The sequence below is a fragment of the Aphelocoma coerulescens genome, chromosome 31 (genome assembly GCF_041296385.1).
Source record: "Aphelocoma coerulescens isolate FSJ_1873_10779 chromosome 31, UR_Acoe_1.0, whole genome shotgun sequence".
In the NCBI taxonomy this organism is placed as follows: Eukaryota; Metazoa; Chordata; class Aves; order Passeriformes; family Corvidae; genus Aphelocoma; species Aphelocoma coerulescens.
This window is the reverse complement of record NC_091044.1, coordinates 2259766-2281159: the sequence shown is the minus strand read 5'-3', so window position 1 is coordinate 2281159 and position 21394 is coordinate 2259766. Positions and strand designations below refer to the sequence as shown.

General features: G+C 67.3%; 5 protein-coding genes across 6 annotated transcripts; 4 read left to right on the top strand and 1 right to left on the bottom strand.

The window, feature by feature from the left end:
- The first annotated feature begins 243 nt into the window (after nucleotides 1-243).
- Nucleotides 244-2247, top strand: PPP1R14B (protein phosphatase 1 regulatory inhibitor subunit 14B). The gene is made up of 4 exons (XM_068998182.1): nucleotides 244-635; nucleotides 1102-1185; nucleotides 1463-1495; nucleotides 1912-2247. Exons 1-4 carry the CDS (start codon nucleotides 375-377, stop codon nucleotides 1978-1980), a joined length of 447 nt encoding a protein of 148 aa, XP_068854283.1. The 5' UTR covers nucleotides 244-374; the 3' UTR covers nucleotides 1981-2247.
- Nucleotides 2248-2304: 57 nt separating this feature from the next.
- FKBP2 (FKBP prolyl isomerase 2) lies at nucleotides 2305-5029 on the bottom strand. Of its 2 annotated transcripts, XM_068998184.1 has the most exons (6): nucleotides 4957-5029; nucleotides 3860-4006; nucleotides 3454-3566; nucleotides 3135-3181; nucleotides 2759-2794; nucleotides 2305-2516 (listed from the first exon to the last, which is right to left on the bottom strand). In XM_068998184.1, exons 1-6 carry the CDS (start codon nucleotides 4966-4968, stop codon nucleotides 2455-2457), a joined length of 417 nt encoding a protein of 138 aa, XP_068854285.1. In that variant the 5' UTR covers nucleotides 4969-5029; the 3' UTR covers nucleotides 2305-2454. The 2 variants fall into 2 exon arrangements, with proteins under 2 accessions (XP_068854285.1, XP_068854286.1); XM_068998185.1 differs by lacking the exon at nucleotides 3860-4006.
- A 22-nt stretch (nucleotides 5030-5051) lies between these two features.
- On the top strand, nucleotides 5052-8067 carry DNAJC4 (DnaJ heat shock protein family (Hsp40) member C4). Its single transcript, XM_068998143.1, has 8 exons — nucleotides 5052-5113; nucleotides 5720-5766; nucleotides 5852-5945; nucleotides 6186-6364; nucleotides 6819-6953; nucleotides 7272-7352; nucleotides 7593-7663; nucleotides 7880-8067. The coding sequence occupies exons 1-8, from the start codon at nucleotides 5087-5089 to the stop codon at nucleotides 8065-8067; spliced, it is 822 nt and encodes a 273-aa protein (XP_068854244.1). The 5' UTR covers nucleotides 5052-5086.
- A 24-nt stretch (nucleotides 8068-8091) lies between these two features.
- Nucleotides 8092-9647, top strand: MRPL11 (mitochondrial ribosomal protein L11). The gene is made up of 5 exons (XM_068998181.1): nucleotides 8092-8270; nucleotides 8358-8453; nucleotides 8644-8737; nucleotides 9077-9236; nucleotides 9465-9647. The coding sequence occupies exons 1-5, from the start codon at nucleotides 8130-8132 to the stop codon at nucleotides 9574-9576; spliced, it is 603 nt and encodes a 200-aa protein (XP_068854282.1). The 5' UTR covers nucleotides 8092-8129; the 3' UTR covers nucleotides 9577-9647.
- A 9081-nt stretch (nucleotides 9648-18728) lies between these two features.
- B4GAT1 (beta-1,4-glucuronyltransferase 1) lies at nucleotides 18729-21310 on the top strand. The gene is made up of 2 exons (XM_068998262.1): nucleotides 18729-20588; nucleotides 20828-21310. Exons 1-2 carry the CDS (start codon nucleotides 19059-19061, stop codon nucleotides 21017-21019), a joined length of 1722 nt encoding a protein of 573 aa, XP_068854363.1. The 5' UTR covers nucleotides 18729-19058; the 3' UTR covers nucleotides 21020-21310.
- The last annotated feature ends 84 nt before the right edge of the window (nucleotides 21311-21394 follow it).

Below are 21394 nucleotides of genomic sequence, written 5' to 3'. Positions count from 1 at the left end.
GGGGCGTGGTCAGGACGGGGGGCGTGGCCTTGTTTTGCATATGTTAATGAAGGGCGCGGTCTGAATGGCTCGGAGCAAAGGGGGCGTGGCCATGGCGGGAGCGCGACCTCCGCTGATCGCGGGAAGGGGCGTGGCCTCAGTGGGGCGGGGCGTTGCCATGGTGATTGGGGGCCAGGCCGAGAGGAGCGGCGCCGGTGTGGGCGTGGCCGGTGGGCGTGGCCGGTGGGCGTGGCCCTGCCGGGACACAAAGAGCCCCCGCGGCGGCGGAAGCGGCTCCGGTGGCGGCGGCGCTGGGGGAGGGGCAGAGCCCGGCCGGGCGTGTCCCGGGCGTGTCCCCGGCGGGGGCGTGGCCGCTTCCGGTCGGTGGTCCCGGCATGGCGGAGCCGCGCGGCGGCCCCGGGCCCCCCCCGGCCGCCCCCGGCCCGGTGTCCCCGCCCGGAGCGCCCCTCCCCCAGCCCGGGCCCCGCGTCTGCTTCGCCCCCGCGGCCCCGGCGGCGGCGGCGGCGGCCCCGGAGGAGGGCCCGGGGCGGGGCCGCGGGAAGGTCACGGTGCGCTACGACCGCCGCGAGCTCCGCAAGCGGCTGCACCTCGAGGAGTGGATCCTGGCGCAGCTCACGGCGCTCTACGACTGCCGGGTACGGCCGGGGACACGCGGGGACGGCGGGGCACCGGTACCGGCACGGGCACCGGGGACACGCGGGGACAGCGGCGGGAGCGCTACCGGCACTGGCAGCAGGACAGAGGACACGCGGGGGTGGCACCGGAACCGGCACGGGGACAGGGGACACGCTGGGACCGCGCTGGGGGTGGCACCGGCACCGGGACCCCCGGGATCGGCACCGGGGACCCGCGGGGACAGCGGCGGGACGGGGACAGCCCCCCCGGGACCCCCCCAAACCAACATCGAGACCCACCCCCGGGACCCCAAATTGGGGACCACGCCTCCCCCCCCCCCAACCTCCAGGGCCCCAAAATCCCCCAGGACTCCCCCAGATTCCCCCGTCCAGGGATCCCCATCCCCCCTCATTTTGGGGTTCTCATTTTGGGGGTCCCACCCTGATTTGGGGTCCCCCCTCCCCCCCCAAATTTGGCCTCCCCCAGGAGGAGGAAATTCCAGAGCTGGAGATCGACGTGGACGAGCTGCTGGACATGGAGAGCGACGGCGCCCGCAGCGCCCGCGTCCAGGTACCCAAAACCGCCCAGAATCACCCCAAAATCATCCCCAAATAATCCCAAATCAACCCCAAAATCACCTCAAAATTACCCTCAAATCACCCCAAAAATCCCCCCCAAAATCACCCCAAAATTACCTCAATATACCCCCCAATATCCCCCTGAAATCCACCCCCAAAATCACCCCAAAAATGTCCCCAAATCCCCCCAAAATGAGGTAGGGGGTTGAAAGACCCCCCCAAATTTTGGGGGACCCCAAATGGCCCCTGACCCGCCCTTGTCCCCCCAGGAGATCCTCGTTGACTGTTACAAACCCACCGAGGTGAGGGGGGCTCGGGGGGGTCCCTGATTTGGGGGGAATTTTTGGGGTTCTGGGTTCTTCCTTTAGATTGGGGGGGGGAGTCTGGGGGGACTCCTGGGGGCCTTTTTTGGGGGGATTTGGGGGAATTTTAGGAGGGAATTTGGGGGAATTTTTGGGAGGGATGCCTTGGGATTTTTGGGGGAATTTTGGGGGGGTATTTGGGAGATTTTGAGGGGCTTTCTGGGTGGATTTTGGGGGTGGATTCCCATGGGTTTTGGGAGGGATTTTGGGTCAGATCCCCCAGGATTTTGGGGCGATTTCAGCGATTTTGGGGGGGGGGGGTTTCAGGGCGGGTCCCAGGGATTTTGGGCTGGGGATATTTTGGGATCCCGGGGAGTTTTTGGGGTACCCCTGACCCCCCTTTCCCCCCCCCCCAGGCGTTCGTGGGGGACCTCCTGGAGAAGATCCGGGGGATGCAGAAACTCAACACCCCCCAGAAGAAATGACCCCAAAATCCTGGGGATCCCCCAAAATCCCGGGGATCCCCCCCAATCTCAACCCCCCCACCCCAATTTTGGGGGACCCCTCCATTTTTGGGGTCCCCCCGTGCAGCGATAATCACTCCCCCCTCCCCCACTGGTTTTGGGGGGTCCTGGGAAGGATTTTGGGGGGAATTTGGGGGATTTTGGGGTTTTTTTTTTAGTTTTTTTTAAATTCCGGGGGGATTTGGGGTTGTTTTTATATGGATTTAATAAAAGCAGCTTTGACATTTTCGGTGTTGCCCCCATTTTTTCCCTTTTCCACCCCAAAAATCAGCCACACTAGAAGCCTTTGGTTTAACCCTTTATTGACCCCCCAAATTATTGAAAATTTGGGGTTCTCTCCACAAAAGGTCCCCAAAAAAATGGGGGGACCCCAAAATCGACCTGGGCTGGAAGGGGGGAGGGTTTGGGGGGTTTTGGGAAAGTTTTGGGGTCCCCCTAAAGCTCCGGGCGCCGCTCAATCTTCAGCAGCTCCACCTCGAAAATCAGCACAGCCCCCCCTGAAAAGGAGGGGTCAGCACCCCAAAATCCCCTCCCTGAAGCCCCCAAGTCAACCTAAAATTACCCCAAAAATCCTCCCAAAATCCCTCCAAAATTACCCCAAAAATCCTCCTGAAATCCCCCCCAAATTTACCCCAACAATCAGCTGAGTTACCCCCAAAATCCCCCCCAAAACTCCCGACTTTTACCCCAAATTCTCAATTTTTATCCCAAAATCCCCTGGGAGGGGTTCAGGGCTCACCTGGGATTTTCGGAGGGGCCCCTCTGTCCCCATAACCTGGGGGGGGATAGAGAAGGGTCACTTTGGTGTCCCTTTTTTGGGGTTTCCCTCCCTTCCCCATATTCTTGGGGTCTCCCCCCCTTTTTGGGGTCTCTCTTCAGGTTCTTTCCCCCGTTCCCTCCAATTTTTGGGGTCCTCCCATTTTAGGGTCTCCCCTCCCCTATTTTAGGGATCCCTGCCCCCATTTTTGGGGTCTGCCCCCCCATTTTTGGGGTCCCTTTTAGGGGTTTCCCCCCCCCCCCCCAATTTTTGGGGCCTCCCCTCCTCAATTTTTGGGTTCCCACCCCCAAATTTTGGGGTCCCTTCCCCCTCTTTGGGGTCCCTTTGGGGGTCTCACCCAGCTCCGGAGGGATCACGAGTTTCCTCTTCTCCCCCTCGCACATCCTGGGGGGAGCAGGGGGGTCAGGAGGGGCCTGAAATCCTGGGAATTTTCCCCAAAATCCCAGGAATTCCCCCCAAATTCTGGGCCCCCCCAAATGTTGAGAGTTCCCCCCAAAATCCAGGGAATTTCCCCCTCTCCCATTTTTGAGGCTCCCAGTGCTCCCAGTTCCCTCAGTTTGGGGTGGTCACTTGCCCCAGCAGCCTCCAGTGACCCCTCCCAGTACTCCCAGTGCTCCCAGTGCAGTGGTCACTGGTGGTCACTGGTGGTCACTCACCCCAGTAGCCCCTGGTCCCAGCCCTTGATGACCTGTCCGGTGCCCAGGGAGAACACAAAGGGCTGGTCCCGGCTCAGGCTGCTGTCGAAGGGGGTCCCATCCTCCAGCGTGCCCTGCCCCAGTACGGACCAGTAGAAACCAGTATGGACCAGTACAAACCGGTACAGACTGGTATAAACCAGTACACAGCAGTACAGTGGACTGGTATTGACCAGTGCATGCTCCCAGTTCCTCCCAGTCTGCCCCAGTTTATCCCAGTCCCCTCCCAGTCCTTCCCAGGCCCTCCCCGTCCCATTTTTGTTGTCAAACCTCCCATTTTTTCCCTAAAATCGCCATTTTTCACCCCAAACCCGCCGGGTTTTTTCCCCCGCAGTCCCTCCCAGTCCCTCCCAGTTTGTTCCAGTACCGAGTAGTGCAGGGTGAGCACATCCCCGCGCCGGGACCTGTCCCCACACCGCTCCGGCCGCCGCCGGACACCGATCTGGACCTTGCGGGGCTCGGCCGCCAGGGAGCGCTCGGGGGGCAGCGCCAGCGCCAGCGCCAGCAGCAGCCACTGGGGGGCGCCAAACGGTCACTTACTGTCCCCAAATGTCCCCGAGGGTCCCCGAATGGCACCCGGAGGGTCCCCGAGGGTCCCCGAATGGCACCCGGAGGGTCCCTGAGGGTCCCCGAATGGCACCCGGAGGGTCCCCAATGGCACCCGGAGGGTCCCCGAGGGTCCCCGATGGCACCCGGAGGGTCCCCGAGGGTCCCCGAATGGCACCCGGAGGGTCCCCGAGGGTCCCCGATGGCACCCGGAGGGTCCCCGAGGGTCCCCGAATGGCACCCGGAGGGTCCCCGAGGGTCCCCGAATGGCACCCGGAGGGTCCCCAATGGCACCCGGAGGGTCCCCGAGGGTCCCCGATGGCACCCGGAGGGTCCCCGAGGGTCCCCGAATGGCACCCGGAGGGTCCCCGAGGGTCCCCGATGGCACCCGGAGGGTCCCCGAGGGTCCCCGAATGGCACCCGGAGGGTCCCTGAGGGTCCCCGATGGCACCCGGAGGGTCCCTGAGGGTCCCCGATGGCACCCGGAGGGTCCCCGAGGGTCCCCGATGGCACCCGGAGGGTCCCTGACAGCGCCAGCAGCAGCCACTAGGGGGCGCCAAACGGTCATTTATTGTCCCCAAATGGCGCCAAACGTCACCGCCCTGCACCGCCACTGGGGGGCGCTGTACGCGGGCGCGCCCATGACGTCACAGGCAACGCAATACGGCCCTGGGCACCGCGCCCGCCCCCCAGAGCCCCCCCAAATCTCCGACCCTGAGCGGCCCCGCCCAATCCCCACCCGCAACCGCCTCAGGGCCGCCCAAAACGGCAGCGAGCGCCCCCAACCCCCCCCACTCCCCTCTAGGCCACCCACACCGCCCCAGGGACTCCGAAATTCCCCTCCAGCCCCTTCTGAGCTCCCTCCACCTCAAAATTCTGCCCCGGGACCCTCCCAAAGCCGCCCCTCCCCCCCCGCACCTCCGCCGCCATCGCGGTTCCAGTTGGAGTCACGTGATCGCTGCTGCCCCGTTGCTTCCTGTCACGTGCCGTGGTGTTTCCGGTCATATGCTGGTCACGTGCTGCCACCCCAAAAGCGGAAGCGGCGGCGATGGCGGCGCGGCGCGCGGTTACCATGGTAACGCCCAGGCCCGGGGGGGTGTTAATTAACCCCCAAATCACCGCTAATTAGGGCTCCGCTCCCCCTCATCAGCGTCTCATTGCATGAAGAGCCCCCGGCGCGGCCTCTGGCTGGCTGGAGGGGTTGGGACGGTGTTTATTTGCGTTAATTGCAGTTTAATTTGTGCTGGGGGAGAGATCAGCGGTTTTAGGGGTTAATTAGTGTTAATTAGGAGAGTAGGATGGGGCCGTGGCTGCTGGACATCAACTGGCACTAAATAAGTTGTCTGTATTCACCTAATCTGTTATTTACGATCATTAAGCGCCTAATTAGTAATAATTCTGAACTAATAGACATTAATAAATAGTTGGTTCGTTGGTAATTAGTTATCTATAATTCGCTGCTTGATTAATAGAAAGCAATGGCTTTATTAATAAGCACTAACAATTTAGGAGTAATTAACACCTTAATTAGCGATAATTGAGAGCTAAGTGGGTGGGAATTGCTTAGTTAATAGTAATTAACGCCGAGAATCACAAATTGTCGGGTTTCAGAATTAATTAAGGCTTAATTAAGGGATAATTAAGCATTAATTAGTTACTCATGAGGCGTTAATTGGAGCAGCTCCCGCAGGGGCCCTGGGCCCGGCCCTGGAGGGGCCTCAGCACCAGGTGAGACCCCAAAATACCCCAAAATATCCCAAAAACCCCCGGTACCCCCAAAATGCCCCAAAATACCCCCAAAATATCCTCCCAGGAAGGGCCCCCCCGACCCCCACTCGGTTCTGGGGGTTCGCCCCGGAGCCTCCCCCGCAGAGATCCGTGCCGCCTTCCTGGCCCGCTGCAAGGAGGTACTGGGGGCACTGGGACCAACTGGGGGGGGAAACCCGGGCGGTTTTGGGGTGAAAAATGGCACTTTTGGGGATAAAAATGGGAGGTTTGGGGACAAAAATGGCACTGGGAGAGACGGGAATAAACTGGGACAAACTGGGAGGGACTGGGAGCACTGGGGGCTCCCTCGGCCTCTACCAAGTGTTGTCGGGGGGGTGTCCCGTGCTTTGGGGACCCCCCCGGCCATTGTCCCCCCTCAGGTCCACCCCGACGGGGACCCTTCGGACCCCTCCCGCCACGGGCGCTTCCTGCTCCTGGCTGAGGCCTACGCGGCCCTGAGTGCCCCCCGTGCCAGAACCCCCCCCCGCGACCCCCCCCGGGGCCAGCCCGGGACACCCCCGCCCCCCGGGGCTGCCCCTCGCACCGGGACCCCCCCACGGTAACAGGGGTGGGGGGCATGGGGGGATTTGGGGGTCCCATGGAAGCTGGGGGGGCTGCAGGGAGTCCTGAGGGGGTCTCGGGGGTGCTGGGGGGGGTGGGGAGGGTCCTTTGGGTGCTGGGGCCTCTTGGGGGGAGTCCTGAGGGTTGGGGGGGGGGGGTCTCTGCAGTCCCTTGTGGGGTGTCTGGGGGTCACATGGATTTTGGGGGGGTTCCCGAGGGTCCCACGGGTGTTGGGGGGTTTAGGGGTGGGTCCCTGAGGGTTTGGGGGGATCCAGAGGGGGTCCCATGGATGTGGGGGGAGTCCTGGGGGTCCCTAAGGGTTGGGTGACGGGGTCAAAAGGGGGTCCTGAGGGGGCCCTGGGGTCCCTAAGGGTTGGGGGAGGGGGTCACAGGGGGGTCCTGGGGGTCCTGTGGTGACCCCGGGGGTCCCATGGGTGCCGTTTTCCCCCAAGCTGGGACGAGAACCGCCGGTACTGGGAGCAGTTCCAGCCCCCCAGGACCCCCCACAGGACCCCCCCCCGCCAAATCCTGGGGCTGCTCCTGCTGCTTGTAGCCCTGGGGGGGCTCGCCCACGGCCTGGCCTACAGGTGGGGCCCCAAAAACGGGGCTGGGTACCCCAGAAACGGGGCTGGGGGGCTCAAAACCGGGTCGGGGTGGCTTAAAAATGGATCTGGGGGGTGGGACACCAAAAACTGGGGGGGAATCCCAAATGTTTAGGGCCCCCAGGATTTCAGGGGATCCCCCTGGATTGAGGGGTGGATTTCTGGGGGAATTCCCTTGGATTTAGGGGTGGGTCTTAGGGAGGGGATCCCCCTGGATTGAGGGGTGGATTTCTGGGGGAATTCCCTTGGATTTAGGGGTGGGTTTTAGGGAGGGGATCCCCCTGAATTTCGGGGCCCCCCCAGGTACGTGGCTGGAGCTCACACCGCCTTCCTGGACGAGCAGGACCGGGAGCTGCGTGCAGTCTACGAGAGGGCCCGGAGCCGGTGGGGCCGGGGGGCACGGGGGGTCCTGGGGGGGCTGGGGGTCCCCAAGGGGGGGTTCGGGGTGGTTGAAGGGGGTTTGGGGTGGTCCCAGTGGATTTCGGGGGGGTTGGGGGTGTTTGAGGGGTCTTTTGGGGACTGGGAGGGCTCTTGGGTACATTCTGGGGGTCCTGGGGGGGTGAGGAGGGGGTCTGGGGGGGTCTCTCTCCCCGCCCCCCGTGATCTCTGATCCCTGACCCGTAGGGCGGGGTCACACGAGGAGGTTCTGAGGCGGCTGCGGGCGCGGGGGAGGGCCCGGGGAGGGGGAGGGGGCGGCGAGGGGGGGGGAGGGGCCCTAACCCACCCCCGAGACCCCTCCCCGCTCCCCCTTTCCCTCCCCCCTGCTGCCCCTCCCCCTCCGCGCTCTCCCGGGACCCTCCAGGTGAGGCTGGGGGTGGGGGAGGGGCGGGGAATCCCTTGGGGAATCCCCTGGGTGGGGGAGGGGAGGGAATACCCGGGTGCTCCCCAAGCTCCGCCCACTCCACGCTCAGGCCACGCCTCCTCCTCCTTCCCCCCCTTTGGCCCCGCCCCTTCGCCCTCAGGCGTCTTCGCGCCACTTTTTGGCCACGCCCCCTCTCCCTCAGGATCTTTTCTGCCGCCCTTTGGCCACGCCTCCTTCACCTTCGCCCCGCCTTCCATTGGCTCCCTTCGGCCCCGCCCCTCACTCCCGCGCCTCTGATTGGCTCCGTTGTGCTCCGTCCTCCCGGCGTGCCTCCCCGGCGCCTCACGGCAGCGGCCGCCATGTCGCGCGCGGCGCGCTCGGCGCGCTCGGTCCGGGCCGCGGTTGGGTCAGGCCCGAGGGCGGCCCCGAGGCCCGTCCGGATCCTCATCCCGGCCGGCGGCGCGGCGCCGGGGCCGCCGCTGGGGCCGGTGCTGGGGCAGGTGTGGGGAGCTTCGCGGGGGGAGAAGTTTTAGGGGGTCCCGGTGCCCCCCCAGGCCCGGCCCGACCCCTCCCCGGTGTTTCCTCAGCGCGGGGTCTCCATCGCCGCCTTTTGCAAAGACTTCAACGAGCGCACCCGGGACATCAAACCCGGGGTCCCGCTGAGGGTCCGGCTGCTCGTGCACGTGAGTGGCGGGGAGGGGCACCGGCACCACCCGGGATTCCCTCAGGGCACCGGGGACCCCCCCGACTCTCCCAGTGACCCCCTCAGTGGCTCGCCCGTCCCCTGTCACCCCCCAGTGACCCCTGTGACCCCCCCCGTCAGATCCCCGTGACCCCCTTGACCCCCTCAGTGACCCTCCCGTGTCCCCGCAGCCTGACCGGACCTACTCGCTGACCATCGGGACCCCCCCCACCTCCTACTTCCTCAAGGCCGTGGCCGGAGTGGAAAAAGGGGCGGCCAGACCCGGTCTGGGGGGACGTGGGGGGGGATTTCGGGGTTCTGGGGGAGAGTTTGGGGGGTCCTGAGGGGGGATTTGGGGTCCTGGGGTGGAATTTGGGATCCTGAGGGGGTTCTGAGGTGGTGGGTGCTCTTGAAGGGTCTTGGAGGGGATTTGGGGGATTTTGAGGGGGATTGTAGGGTTCTCGGGGGGTTGGGGGTCCTGAGGGAGGTCTCGGGGTCCTGAGGGGGGTCCTTAGCGGCTGGGGGGGGGTCTTAAAGGGTTCGGGGGCGGATTTTGGGAGATTCTGAAGGAGTGGAGGATTCTGGGGGGGATTTTGGGGGTCCCTGACCCCCGGACCCCTCCAGGCCACGACCCGGTGGGGGTGGTGTCCCTGGCGCAGCTCTTCGAGGTGGCCGTGGCCAAGCAGAGGGATCCCGGGGTGACTGCTCGGGGGACGCCCCTGCCCGCCCTCGTGGGGTCCCTGGTGGGCTCTGCCCGCAGCCTCGGCCTGAACGTGGTGCCCAGGTGGGAGACCCCCCAAAAACTGCCCCTGAGCCTCCCAAAACTGCCCTAAACCCAGCCCCATAGCCCCTAAAAATCTGCTCCAAAAAGTGACCCTGACCCTCCCAAAACCTGCCCCAAAAACTGCTCCTGAGCCCCCCAAACCCCTGGGATCCCCAAGTGCCCCCCAGCCTGAGCCCTCACAATCCCCTGGGATCCCCCAAACCGCCGCTGACACCCCACTCCCCCCAGCCTGACCCCCCAGGCCGTGGCCGAGGTCCAGCGCCGGCGCCGGGAGCTTGAGGCAGCCGCGGCCTCCCCGGAGGGAGAGGAGGACGACGAGGCGGGGGCCAAGAAGAGATGACCCCAAAACTTCCCCCAAACCTCGGGGGGAACCCCCAAAATCCCCCCAAATAAAGAGCTCCTTCCCACAGACTCGCGTTGGGGTTTTTTGGGGGGGTTGGGTGTTTTTTTAATTGGGGGGGGGCCCTAAAATGTCTGGGACCCCTATTTTGGGGGAGTTTAGAGGGTGGGACCCTTTTTTGGGGGGGTTTGGGGGTCTCTTTTTTGAGGGGGCTGGGAGGGGCTCCCCTACACACCTGGACCCCTTTTTTTGCGGTTTCCGAACTTTTTGGGGGTCTCCTGGGTGCATTTTGGGGTCCCTTTTTTGGGGGTTCCCCCATTTTTGGGAGCCGTTTTTGGGGAGGGGGGAGTGGGAGGAGGGGCCCCTTGGGCCTTCATCTTCATCCCCTTCCCATCCTCATCCACCTCCCCCTCCATCCCAGATCCTGCCTCATCTTCCTCCCCTCCTCATCCTCCTTCATCCCCATCCTCTCCTTCCTCACCCCCTTTCCTCATCCTCATCTTCCTCATCTTCATCCCAATTCCTGCCTCACCTTCCTCTCCTCCTCCTTCATCCCCACCCCTCTCCCTCCTCATCCTCCCCCCAAACGCTGCGGCCCTGCCGTTGGCATGGAAACGAGGGGGGGAACCACAGGAATTTGGGGAGACCCCCGGGAATGGGGGGGGGCGGGACACTCAGAAATTTGGGGGGGGGGTCCCAGGAATTCGGGGGCGGTCCCGGAGATCCCAGAGCGCCCCTTAAATTGGGCTGGGGGGGGGGGGGGTGTCCTTCCCCTCCCCCCGCGGCGTCCGGAGGATTCCCCCTCAAATCCCCCTCCCCAAATCCCCTCCCCCACTCAGAAACGCCCCCGGGGGTCCCGGGCCCCCCCCGCTCCCTCCGCAGCCCCGGTTCGGCGGCGGCCCCGCCCCCCGCGCTATTTTTGGCTCCCCCCGCGCTATTTTTGGCTCCGCGGCTTCGGCGCCCAAATTTGGCAGCGGCGGAGCCGGGGGGGGAGGGGCCGGGGGGAGGGGGGCGGAGCCAAATCCGGGGGCGCCCGCGCGAGGGGGGGAGGGAGGGGGAGAGGGGGTTCCCAAAGGCCTGGGGGGGGAGGGGTGGCTCGGGGCATCCCCCCGCCTCGGCCTGGGGTCCCTCCGGCCACGCTGACCCCCAGAGACCACCCCTCGCCATCGCTGGACCCTCTCCCTCCCCTCATTGGCCGACCCTCCCCACCTGGAGCCCCCCAGAAGCCCCCCCAGCCCCCCAACTGCTCCTCCAGCCCCCATTGTCCCCTCCCTCTCTCCATTGTCCCCCCCAGCCCCCCACTGACCCCTCCATTGTCCCCTCTACCCCCCACTGACCCCTCCATCCCTCCATTGTCCCCTCCAGCCCCGCCATCCCTCCATTGACCCTTCCCCCATCCTTCCATCCCCATTGACCGGTCCATTCCTTGACACCCTCCCTTGACTCCCCCTTGGCTCCCCCACCCCCCACTGACCCCTCCAACTCTCCCTCCCCCAACTCACCCCCCACCCCTCCATTGACCCCACATCAACTTCCCCATCCCTCCCTTGACTCCCCATCCCTCCCTTGACGCTCTCCCTCTCTCCCTCCATCCCTTGGCCCCTCCGTCTCTCCATCGGCCCTCCATTGGCTCCTCCATCTCCCCCTCGACCACTCCATCCCTCCCTTGACCTCCCGTTTGCTCCTCCATCTCCCCATTGACCCCCCATGGACTCCTCCACCGACCCCTCCAATCCTCCCTCTCCCCCAAACCCACCCTCCATCCCTCCCTTGACCATCTCCCTCCATCCCCTGAGCTCCTCCATCCCTCCCTTGACCCCCCGTTGACTCCCCGCTCACCCCCCACCCCCCTTTATTCCCCCCATTCCCCCCCTCCCCAGCCCCCTGGGCGTGTCCCCGCCCCCTCCCCCGCCCCCAGCCCCGCCCCTCTCCCCGCTCCATCTCCAATTTCGGTGCGAACCCGCCGCGCGCGCCTCCCCCTCTCCCCTCCGTCCCTCCCCTCCTCCTCCTGCGTCAGCGTCAGCGGTGACGCGACCACCGTGTGTTCCCCCCCCCCCCGCGTGTCCCCCCCGGCGCGGGGGGCGGCGCGGGGCCGGTGACGCGGCGGTGACGCGGGGCCGCGGGGCCCATAAAGGGCCGGGGCCGGGCGGCGGCGCGGGCGGAGGATGCTCCGCTCCACCAAAGGCGCCTCCAAGGCGCGGCGGGACCAGATCAACGCCCAGATCCGCGCCCTGCGCGACCTCCTCCCGCTGCCCGACGGCGACCGGCCGCGCCTCTCCTACCTGCACGTCATGGCCCTCGCCTGCATCTACACCCGCAAGGGCGCCTGCCTGCGGCCAGGTGCGAGCGGGGACGGGACGGGACGGGACGGGACGGGACGGGACGGGACGGGACGGGACGGGATGGGATGGGATGGGACGGGATGGGGATCGAGCGGGACCGGGGAATGGGACAGGGATGGGATCGGGACCGGGGATCAGCCAGGGAATGGCACCGGGAAGGGATCGGGGACCAGGGATGGCACCGGAATGGACTGGGACCGGGGATGGGAGCAGGGATCAGCCGGGGAATGGCACATGGGAATGGGCATGGGCACGGGCACGGGACCGGGAAGGGACCAGGAAGGAACCGGAGCTGGCAACAGCCACCGGCTCAGGCAGGGACAGGAGCCGCTGCCGGGAGCGGGGACCGGGCTGGGAGCGGGACAGGGACGGGGACACGGACGGGGACAGGGACAGGGACAGGGACCGGTTCAGCACCGCGGGCAGGGACAGGGGCCGGTTCAGCACCGCGGAGAGCGGCGGGAGGTTCCCGTTCAGCACCGCGGAGAGCGGCGGGGACCGGGCCGGGGAGCGAGACGGGGACCAGGATCGGTGACAGGGACCGGGACCGGGATCAGGATTGGTGACAGGGACAGGGATCGGGATCAGTGACCGGGACCGCGGCTGGCAGAGGGGAACCTGGACAGGGAGCAGGGACTGGGACGAGGGACCGGGACGGGGATCAGGATGGGAACCCGGGATCAGGACAGGGATGGGGACAAGGACCAGGACGGGGATAGGGCTGGGGCTGCAGGCAAGGGACAGGGCCGGCTCCACACGGGACGGGCTCCGGATGCCCCCGGTGGCTCCGTGGGTGATGCTTTGGGGACAGCACACGGAGGTGACGGGTGCCTGGCGGGCTCTGACCGGTGTCCCCACACCCAGGCCCAACTCGGGGAGCGCCCCTGGAGCTCCTGGGGGGACCGGAGCTCGCCGACCTGGTGGCGTCGCTGCCCGGGTTCCTGCTGGCCGTAACCCGCGAGGGGAAGCTGGTCGGGGTCACCGACAACGTGGCACAGCACCTCGGCCACTCCATGGTGAGCTGGGCGGCGGGGGAGGTGTCCCGGGGGTCCCGGGGGTCTCGAGGGGGTGCTGGTGGCTCACCCCGGGCTCTGTCACCTCCCCCAGGTGGACCTGGTGGCACAAGGGGACAGCATCTACGACCTGCTGGACCCGGCCGATCACCCCCTGGTGCGGCACCAGCTGAGCCTGCCCGGGTCCCCCCAGGCAGGTGGGTGGGGGTCTGGGGGGCGGGGGGGAGAGGAGAGGGGGGAGGGAGCAGGAGAGGGATGGGAGGATGGGAGAGGGATGGACAGCTGGACAGAGTGACCAACACCCCCCTCTCCTCCCAGAGCGCCTCTTCCGCTGCCGCTTCACCACCTCCCGCGCCTCGCGCCGGCCGAGCGCCGGCCGCAAGTTGGTGCTGCTGCGGGGACGCTTCCAGGACCCCCCCGGGCCCCCCGGTGCCGCCTCCGGGCTCTTTGTGGCCTTCTGCGCCCCCCTTGATCCCCCGCCCTGGCCCTGCCCCGACTGCCTCCTGCTGCCGGCCTTCCAGAGCCGCCACGCCCGCGACCTTGCCCTGCTGGACATCTCCGACAGGTGAGGGTGGTGGGGCCGCAGTGGGGGGGTGGCCAGGGGGGTCCAGGTGTCCAGTGGTATCCAGGCATTTGGGAAGGTCCAGATGTCTGGGTGGGACCCACCCCAGATGTCCAGTGGGACCCTGTCTGGATGGACGAGTGACCCAGACATGCTGTCCGGCAGTGTCCTGGTCCACCTGGGCTACGGCCGCGGGGAGCTCCTGGGCCGCTCCTGGTACCGCCTGCTGCACCCCGAGGACCTCGGCCACGTTGCCCGCCAGCACCTGCGCCTCGGTCAGTGTTCCCAGCCTCCCCGGGGTGTCCGTTGAATTCCCCAGAGCCCTCAGTCCCCTCTTGGTGTCCCTGTCCCCTGATCCTCCATGGGGAAGATGTCCCCCATGTCCCCAGGGGTGTCCCCCATCACCCTGGGATCCTGCATGGCCCTGTCCTCATCAGTGTCCCCGTCCCCCTCAATCACCTCATCCCACTCAATGTCCCCATGTCCCCAACCCCACAACGGACCCCACTGCTGTCCCCACAGCCCCAATTCCCTTGTCCCCCACCCTCCTGCCCATCCCCCCGGCCCGTGCTGTCCCCTCTGATGTCCCCGTGTCCCCACAGCTGGTGCGGGGCCAGAGGCACGGGGGGAGGTGGTGACGCGGCTGCAGCGCAAGGATGGACTGGGCTGGACGTGGGTCTACGCCCGGCTGCGCCCTGAGGGGCCGGCCCTGCTCGCCCACAACTTCGTCATCAGGTCAGTGCACACCCAGAGGTCAGCGGTCAGCGCCCTTGGAGACACCCAGGTGGCCGCAGACCCCCCTGACCCCTGTGTTCCCCTGCAGTGAGGCTGAGGCCTGGTGCCTGCGGCAGCAGCTGGCGGCCGAAGCCCCCCCAGGCCCCCCAGAGCCATTTGGGCCCGGCCTCAGCTTCCCTGGAGCTGGACAGGACCTCGGGGCCAGTGCTGGGCCCGGCATCGACCTCGGCGTGGGGCCCGGCCTGGGCGACGATGTCGGAACCAGCGTTGGCCTCGGCCTTGGGGTCAGTGTCGGGTGTGGCCTTGGAGCCGACGTCGGACATGGCCTGGGAGCCGCCCTGGGCGCCAGCGTGGAGCCCGGCCTGGGAGCTGGTGTTGGGCCCGGCCTTGGGGCCGGCATCGGACACGGCCTGGGAGGCAACGCCACGGCCACCGTTGACCCCGGCCTTGGAACTAGCATTGGACCCGGCCTTGAGGCCGCCATTGGACACGGCCTTGGTGCCAATACTGCGGCCACCACTGACCCCGGCCTTGGGACTGGAATCGGACATGGCCTCGGAGGTAATACCGCGGCCACTGTTGACCCTGGCCTTGGGACTGGCGTTGGACCCGGCCTTGGGACTGGCATCGGACACGGCCTGGGAGGCAGCACTGCAGCTACTGTTGACCCTGGCCTTGTGGCCGGCATGGCACCGAACGTTGGCCACGCTCTTGGAGACACTGTTGGCCACAGCCTCGGCTCAGACACCGGCATCGGCCTCGGTGTGGGAAGCGGCATCAGAGTGGATGTTGGGCTGGGCGTGGCAGCTGGAGCCAATGTGGGCCCCACCCTCGGGGCTGATCTTGGAGCCGCCCTCGGAGCTGGGGACGACATCGGAGCCACTGGTGGGGCTGAGGTGGCCCCGGGCATCGGGGCGGGAGTGGCCCTCAGCATCGGCGCCAACATCGGGCCCAGCCTGGGCGGCAGCACCATCAGGGCCAGCGTCGGGCTGGGCATCGGCGCCTCTGTCGGCCCCGCGCTGGCCCCGGACATCGGAGTGACTGTTGGGGCTGGAGTCAGTGCCGGGGTCGGCCTTGGCCTCGGTGCCAACGTTGGAGGCGGACCTGGAGTTGGACTCGGCCTTGGAGCCACCCTCGGAGCCAACGTGGGCTCAACTCTTCCATCTGGTGCCGGGCCCGGCGTGGGACTGGCCGTGGGCGCCACCGTGGGAGCCAATGCCAGCTCCGGCCTCGGACACAACATTGGACTCACCGTCGGGGCTGGCGTCAGCTCCAGCCTGGGACTCGCTGTGGGAGCCAACGTGGGCTCCGGCCTCAGCTCCGGCGTTGGACTCGCAGTCGGAGCTGCCCTCGGGCCTGAGATGGACATTGGCCTGGGAGTCGGGGCTGCTGTTGGCACCGCTCTTGCACCGGACATCGGCCCCACTGCTGGACTCGGCCTCAGCTCCGACCCCGGCTCGGACATTGGCGTTGGCCTGGCGGTCGGAGCAGCCAGCAGCTCTGGCCTGGGTTCTGCACTGGGCTTCGCCGTGGGAGCCGCGCTCGGAGCGGGCACCTGCCCCGGCCTGGGGCCAGACATCGGCGCTGACCCCGCTCTCACTGACCCCAGCCTCGGACTGGGGTCCGGCCTCAGCCTCGGCCCTGGCACCGCCCTCGGAGCCACCGCGGCCCCCCTGGGCCCCCCACTCGGCCTCGGCCTCGGCGTCCGCCTGGCGCCGGGGCTGGGGGTCCCCGAGACCCCCGGGGGGGGCACCGAGACCTGGACGCCGCCCTACACCCCCCGACAGGCCCCCCCCTTCGCCTTCGGGCCCCCGGAGCCCCCCGAGGCCACGGCCGAGAAGCTCCCGCCGAGCCCCGAGAGCCCCGGGGGGGTCTCGGGGGGGACCCCCGGTTCTCTGCTGACCCCCGAGACGTCGCCGCCGCCGCCGCCGTCCGCGACCCCCGCGGGGCCCGCCCTGCGCCGGCTGCTCCAGGGCTTGGCCGCCGCCGCCATCGCCACCCGGGGGGGCCCCCGGCGCTCCTCGGGGGGGACTCCCGGCCCCCGGCTGGTCCCCCCGCCCCGGTCGCCCCGCGACCCCTTCTCTGAGTTGTATCAACTCCCCCAGAGCCGCCTCCAGGACGCCTTCCGCAAAGGTGGGGGACTTCGGGGGTGGCAGGGGGGTGACAGGGGGGTGACAGGGACTGGGAGGGGGTGACAGGGACTGGGGACGAGCAGGGAGGAGCCCCCAACATCTGGGTCCCCTCTTTAGGGGGTGCCTGGGGTACCCAGAGGGTTTGGGGATGAAGAAAGGGGGGCCCGGATGGGTGGGGGGTGGTCCCAGACACCCCTGGGTCCCTTTTCTGGGGACAATCCCGGATCCCTCTGTCCCTTTGGGAGGAGGTGACACAATCCCGGGCCCCGCGGTTCCCCGGAGGATTTGGGACAGGGCGACAACGGGGACTCTGGGGATTTTTGGGGTGGTTTTTCGGGGTCGATCCGAGTGTCCCTAACGTGTCCCCCCTGTCCGCTCCCCCGCAGCCGGAAGCCAGCGCGCCCCGTCGTTCTGAACTAAGTCTGTGACGCGACTTGCCCCCAGTATGGCATATTGTCATTGTCACCCCGGCCCGGAGCCAGCGCCCCCCGGCCCGGCCGCCCCCCGCCGCCCCCCCGGGGCCGCTCGTGCTAATTTAACTCGTAACGAGTCTCTAAGGTAATTGGGGGGGGGCTGGTGGCCCCCCCCCTCCCCCAGCCCGGACGCTTGGGGACCGTCCCTCGTGTCCCCTCCCTCCCCCCTGTCCCTGCCCCCCCCACGCCACGACCTAAACTTGGGGATTGTCCCTTGTCGCCAAAATTTTTTTGGGTCGCTGGGTGGGGGCTTGGACCCACCTGTAGGAGCCTGTGGCCCCCCCTTGCCTCCCCCCGAGTGTCCTTGTCCCTTGTCACCCACCTCGTCCCTGTCACCCCTCACCCCCCCATCTCGGGGTCTGCATTTTTGGCAGAGTCACCCCCAAAATTGTGTCCCCCCCCGCCCCTGTGGGTGTCATCCTCAATGTCCCCAACGTGGGGGACCAAGGCACGATGTGGCTTGATGTCCCCAGTGTCCCCAGTAATGTCCCCAACGTCCCCCCGAGCCATGGGGCTGAGGCACAATGTGGCTCGATGTCCCCAGTGTCCCCAACCCAACCAGTGACCCGATGTCCTCGTTGTCCCCAGCATGGGGGACATCGACACTGCTTCCCCCAAGCCATTGGGCTGGGACAGGTCATGGCTCGATGTCCCCAGTGTCCCCAGCGTCCCCAACATCCCCCAAGGGACCACGAGACATCGTGGCCTGATGTCCCCGACGTCCCCAACTTCCCCAACTTGAGGGACTGAGACACATCGTGACTCAGTGTCCCCGATGTCCCCAATGTCCCTGGTGTCCCCAATGCCCCCGATGTCCCCAATGTCCCCAGCGCCCCCACCCCCACCCCGAGAAACGTCGCAGCGCGATGTCACCGAGCCCAAGGCACCGAGACCCAGCACAACTCGATGTCCCCAACGTCCCTGAGGGACACGGGCACCTCGTCCCCGCTGTGACCCCTGGGACCGAGATGTCCCCAACGTGTCCCCAGCGGACGCCACCTGAATGGACTGAGATGTCCCAGCCTGACGTCCCCAATGTCCCCGAGGGACGTGGGCGCCTCGTGACCGCTTCAGCTGGAGGGACCGAGACAACTCATGGCTTGATGTCCCCAATGTCCCCAAGGGACGAGGGACCTGCTCATCGTCACCCTGGATCAAAGAGACTGAGACACCCAATGTCCCCAATGTCCCCAACCCCACGGACTGAGACTTGTGACCTAACGTCCCCAGTGTCACCGATGTCCCTGAAGGATGTGGGACATTGTCATCGTCCCAGCTCAAGGGACCGAGCCCCACCATGTACCCCAGTGTCCCCACCATGGGGGACTGGCCCCTGCTGTCCCCAACGTCCCCCACATCCTCAGCCGAGGGACAGACAGGGGGTGGCCCCACAGCCCCCGTGTCCCCAGTGTCCCCAATGTCCCCTGGAGGCCCTGTGGCCCTGACAATAAAAGTGTCCTCCATGGTCCCCGTGCCTGTGGCAGCTTCTTCCCAGGGACCTGGGAAATTTCGGGGGCCAGGGATTTTGGGGATGGGGACTCAGGAATTGCAGAGAACTCGGGAATTCGAGGGGACCAAGACGATCGGGGGGGACCCAGGAATTTTGGGGAAAATCAGGAATATGGGGGGAACTCAGGAATATGGAGGACACAGAAACCTGGAGGAGCCCCAGGATTATTGGGGAGGATCCCAGGACTCGGAATGAACCGGGAATTTGGGGGGGACGCCGGAATTTGGGGGGGAGTTTGGGGGTCCCGGGGGTTCGGGGTCTCGCCCGAGCTATGCGGAGCCGCCAGGCCCCGCCCCCGAGCGCCGAAACCACGCCCACCCAAGCCGGGCTCTGTTTTGCATAACCCCGCCCATCCGTGGATGCCACGCCCTCTCCGGCCCGCGCACGCGCAGCTCCTCCCGGCGCCGACGCAGCGCGGTGAGTCCCGGACTAGTCCCAGTGACCCCAAACTGGGACCAGTGACCCCCCCGAAACTGGATCCAGCCCCTCCTCCCCATTCCCCAAACTGGTCCCAGTAACCCCTGACTGGTTCCAGCATGCCGGACTGGCCCCGGCTCCGCGCCGGCCCCAGTGACCCCCACCATCCCCCCAGTAACCCCCAGTACCCCCCAGCACCCTCCCAGTGCCCACCTCTGACCCCTTCCAGTGGCCCCCAGTAGCTCCCAGTACTTTCCCGGTTTCCCCAGTCCCCCCAGTGCCCCCCAGCGCCCCCACCATGGCCCGGGGGCGGCTCCTGGGGGGCTGCGCGTGGCTGCTGGGGGGGCTGGCGCTGCTGCAGACCCTCTACCTGCGGGCGCTGCCCCCCCCGCGCCCCGCCGCGGCCGCCCTCCGCCCCCGCCGCCCCCCCCGGGGGGTCCTGGACGCTTCGGGGGCGTTCCGGGTGTACTGGGACGTACTGGGACCCCCCCCGGGCTGGGCCAGCGCCCCCCGGCCCGAGCTGGTCCTGGCCACCCACGGCACCCCCGGGCGAGCGGCGGCGGCGCTGGGGGGACCCTGGGGGGGACCGCTCTCGGTGGCCGTTTTTGGGGTGCCCCGGGGGGGGCTGGAGGAGCTGATGGCGATTTTGGGGGGGCCCTGCCGGGGGTTACGGGGTCGCCTGAGGCTGCACGTGGTGCTGGGGGCGGCGGGACCCCCCCCGCGACCCCCAAACCTGCCCCGAGCGCCCCAAAATCCCGCAAAATTCCCCCAGAATCCCGGGGGGGGGTGCCGGGGGGCTCTGGAGCGCCTGGCGGCCGCCGACCCCCCCAGTTACAGTTTGGGGGTGCCGTACCCCGGGAATCTGCTCCGGAACGTGGCCTGGGAGGGGGCAGCCGCGGGGGGGCACAAAGGGGGGGCCCCCCCCGGATTTGGGGGGCGTTGGGTGCTGCTGGTGGATGCCGACGTGGTGCCCAGCCCGGGGCTGCATGAAGGGTTCCTGGAGCTGCTGCGGGATGGGGGGCTGCACCCCAAAACCTGGGGGGGACAGGGGGACCCCAATGATTTGGGGCCTCAGAGGGATTTGGGGGCTCAGGGGGATTTTGGGGACCCCAGAGCTTTGGGGGCTCCTGGTGGCCTCAGGGTCCCCAACATGTCGGGGATCCCCAGCATCCCTGGGGGTCCCAATGGCCTGAAGGACCCCAAAGCCTTGGAGGACCCCAAGGGTCTCAGTGACCATGGAGTCCCCAATGCCCTGGAGGTCCCAAATGTCCTGAACGACCCCAGTGACCCAAAGGACCCCAATGCTCTGGAGGTCCCCAAGGGTCTCCGGGACCTTGGTGTCCCCAACATCCCAAAGAACCCCAGTGCTCTGGAAAACCCCAAGAATTTCCAAGACCCTGGGGTCCCCAACGTCCTGGAGGCCCCCAACACCCTGGAGGACCCAAATGTCCCAAAGAACCCCAACACCCTGGGTGACCCCAACGCCCTGAGTGACCCCGACGCCACGGAGCCCCCCTGGGCCCGGGTGGTCTTCGTGCTGCCGGCCTTCGAGGTGCGTGGGGGGCGGCGGCTGCCGGGGACGAAGGCGGAGCTGCTGCGGCTGTGGGGCGCGGGGGACGCGCGGCCGTTCTACGGGATGCTGTGCCCGCGCTGCCAGGCCCCCACCGAGTTCGGCCGCTGGCGGGCGCTGCCACCGCCGCCCCGGCTGCACGTGGCCTACGAGGTGCCCTGGAGGGACCCCTGGGAGCCTTTCTTCGTGGCCCCCGCCCATGGCATCCCCCCCTTCGACGAGAGGTTCCTCCAGTACGGCTTCAACCGCATCAGCCAGGTACGGGTGGGGTGGGGGGAACGGTGGGGTGGCCTTGGGGGTTTTGGGGTGGCTTTGGGGGCCGTGGGGGGCCGGGGGTGCTGGTAGAGGGTTCTGTGGGGTCTTGGGAGGGGTCTCTGGGGTGCTATGGGAGGGTCTGTGGGGGTCTTTGGGTATCTGTGGGGTCTGGGGGTGCCCTGGGGGGGTCTGTGGGCCTGTCCGGGGGTCCCGGGGTGACCCTTTAACCCCCCCGCCCCCAGGCCTGCGAGCTGCATGTGGCCGGGTTCCGCTTTGCGGTGCTGGATGGGGCCTTCGTCACCCACCGGGGCTTCAAGGAGCCCGGGGGCTTCCACGGGGCCCGCGAGGCCGAGCTGGTCCTCAACCGCCGTCTCTTCCGTGCTTTCCGTGCCGAGCTGGCCCAGCGCTACCCCGGCTCCCCCCGGCACTGCTGAGCCCCTGGGCACAGCTGGGGACACCCCCACGGGCCCCTGGGGGACAGCTGGAGATCCTCCTGTGGACACTGGAAGGACCTGCCGTGGGCATCTGGGACACCTGACACAGCTGGGGACCCTCCAATGGACACTGGGGACACCTGAGACAGCTGGGGACACACCAGGGACACCTGGGGCCCTCCATGGACACCTGACACAGCTGAGGACCCTCCAATGGACGCCTGAGGACTCCCTGGACGTGGGCCTGGCCGTCCCTCAGTGCCCTCAGTAAAGATGGTGGCCTACCCATGATGCTCCTGTGTGGGTGATGTCATAGGGTGGGGCGGGGGTAGCAGCTGCTCTCAGTTCAAACCACTAACGCCCAGTACGGACCAG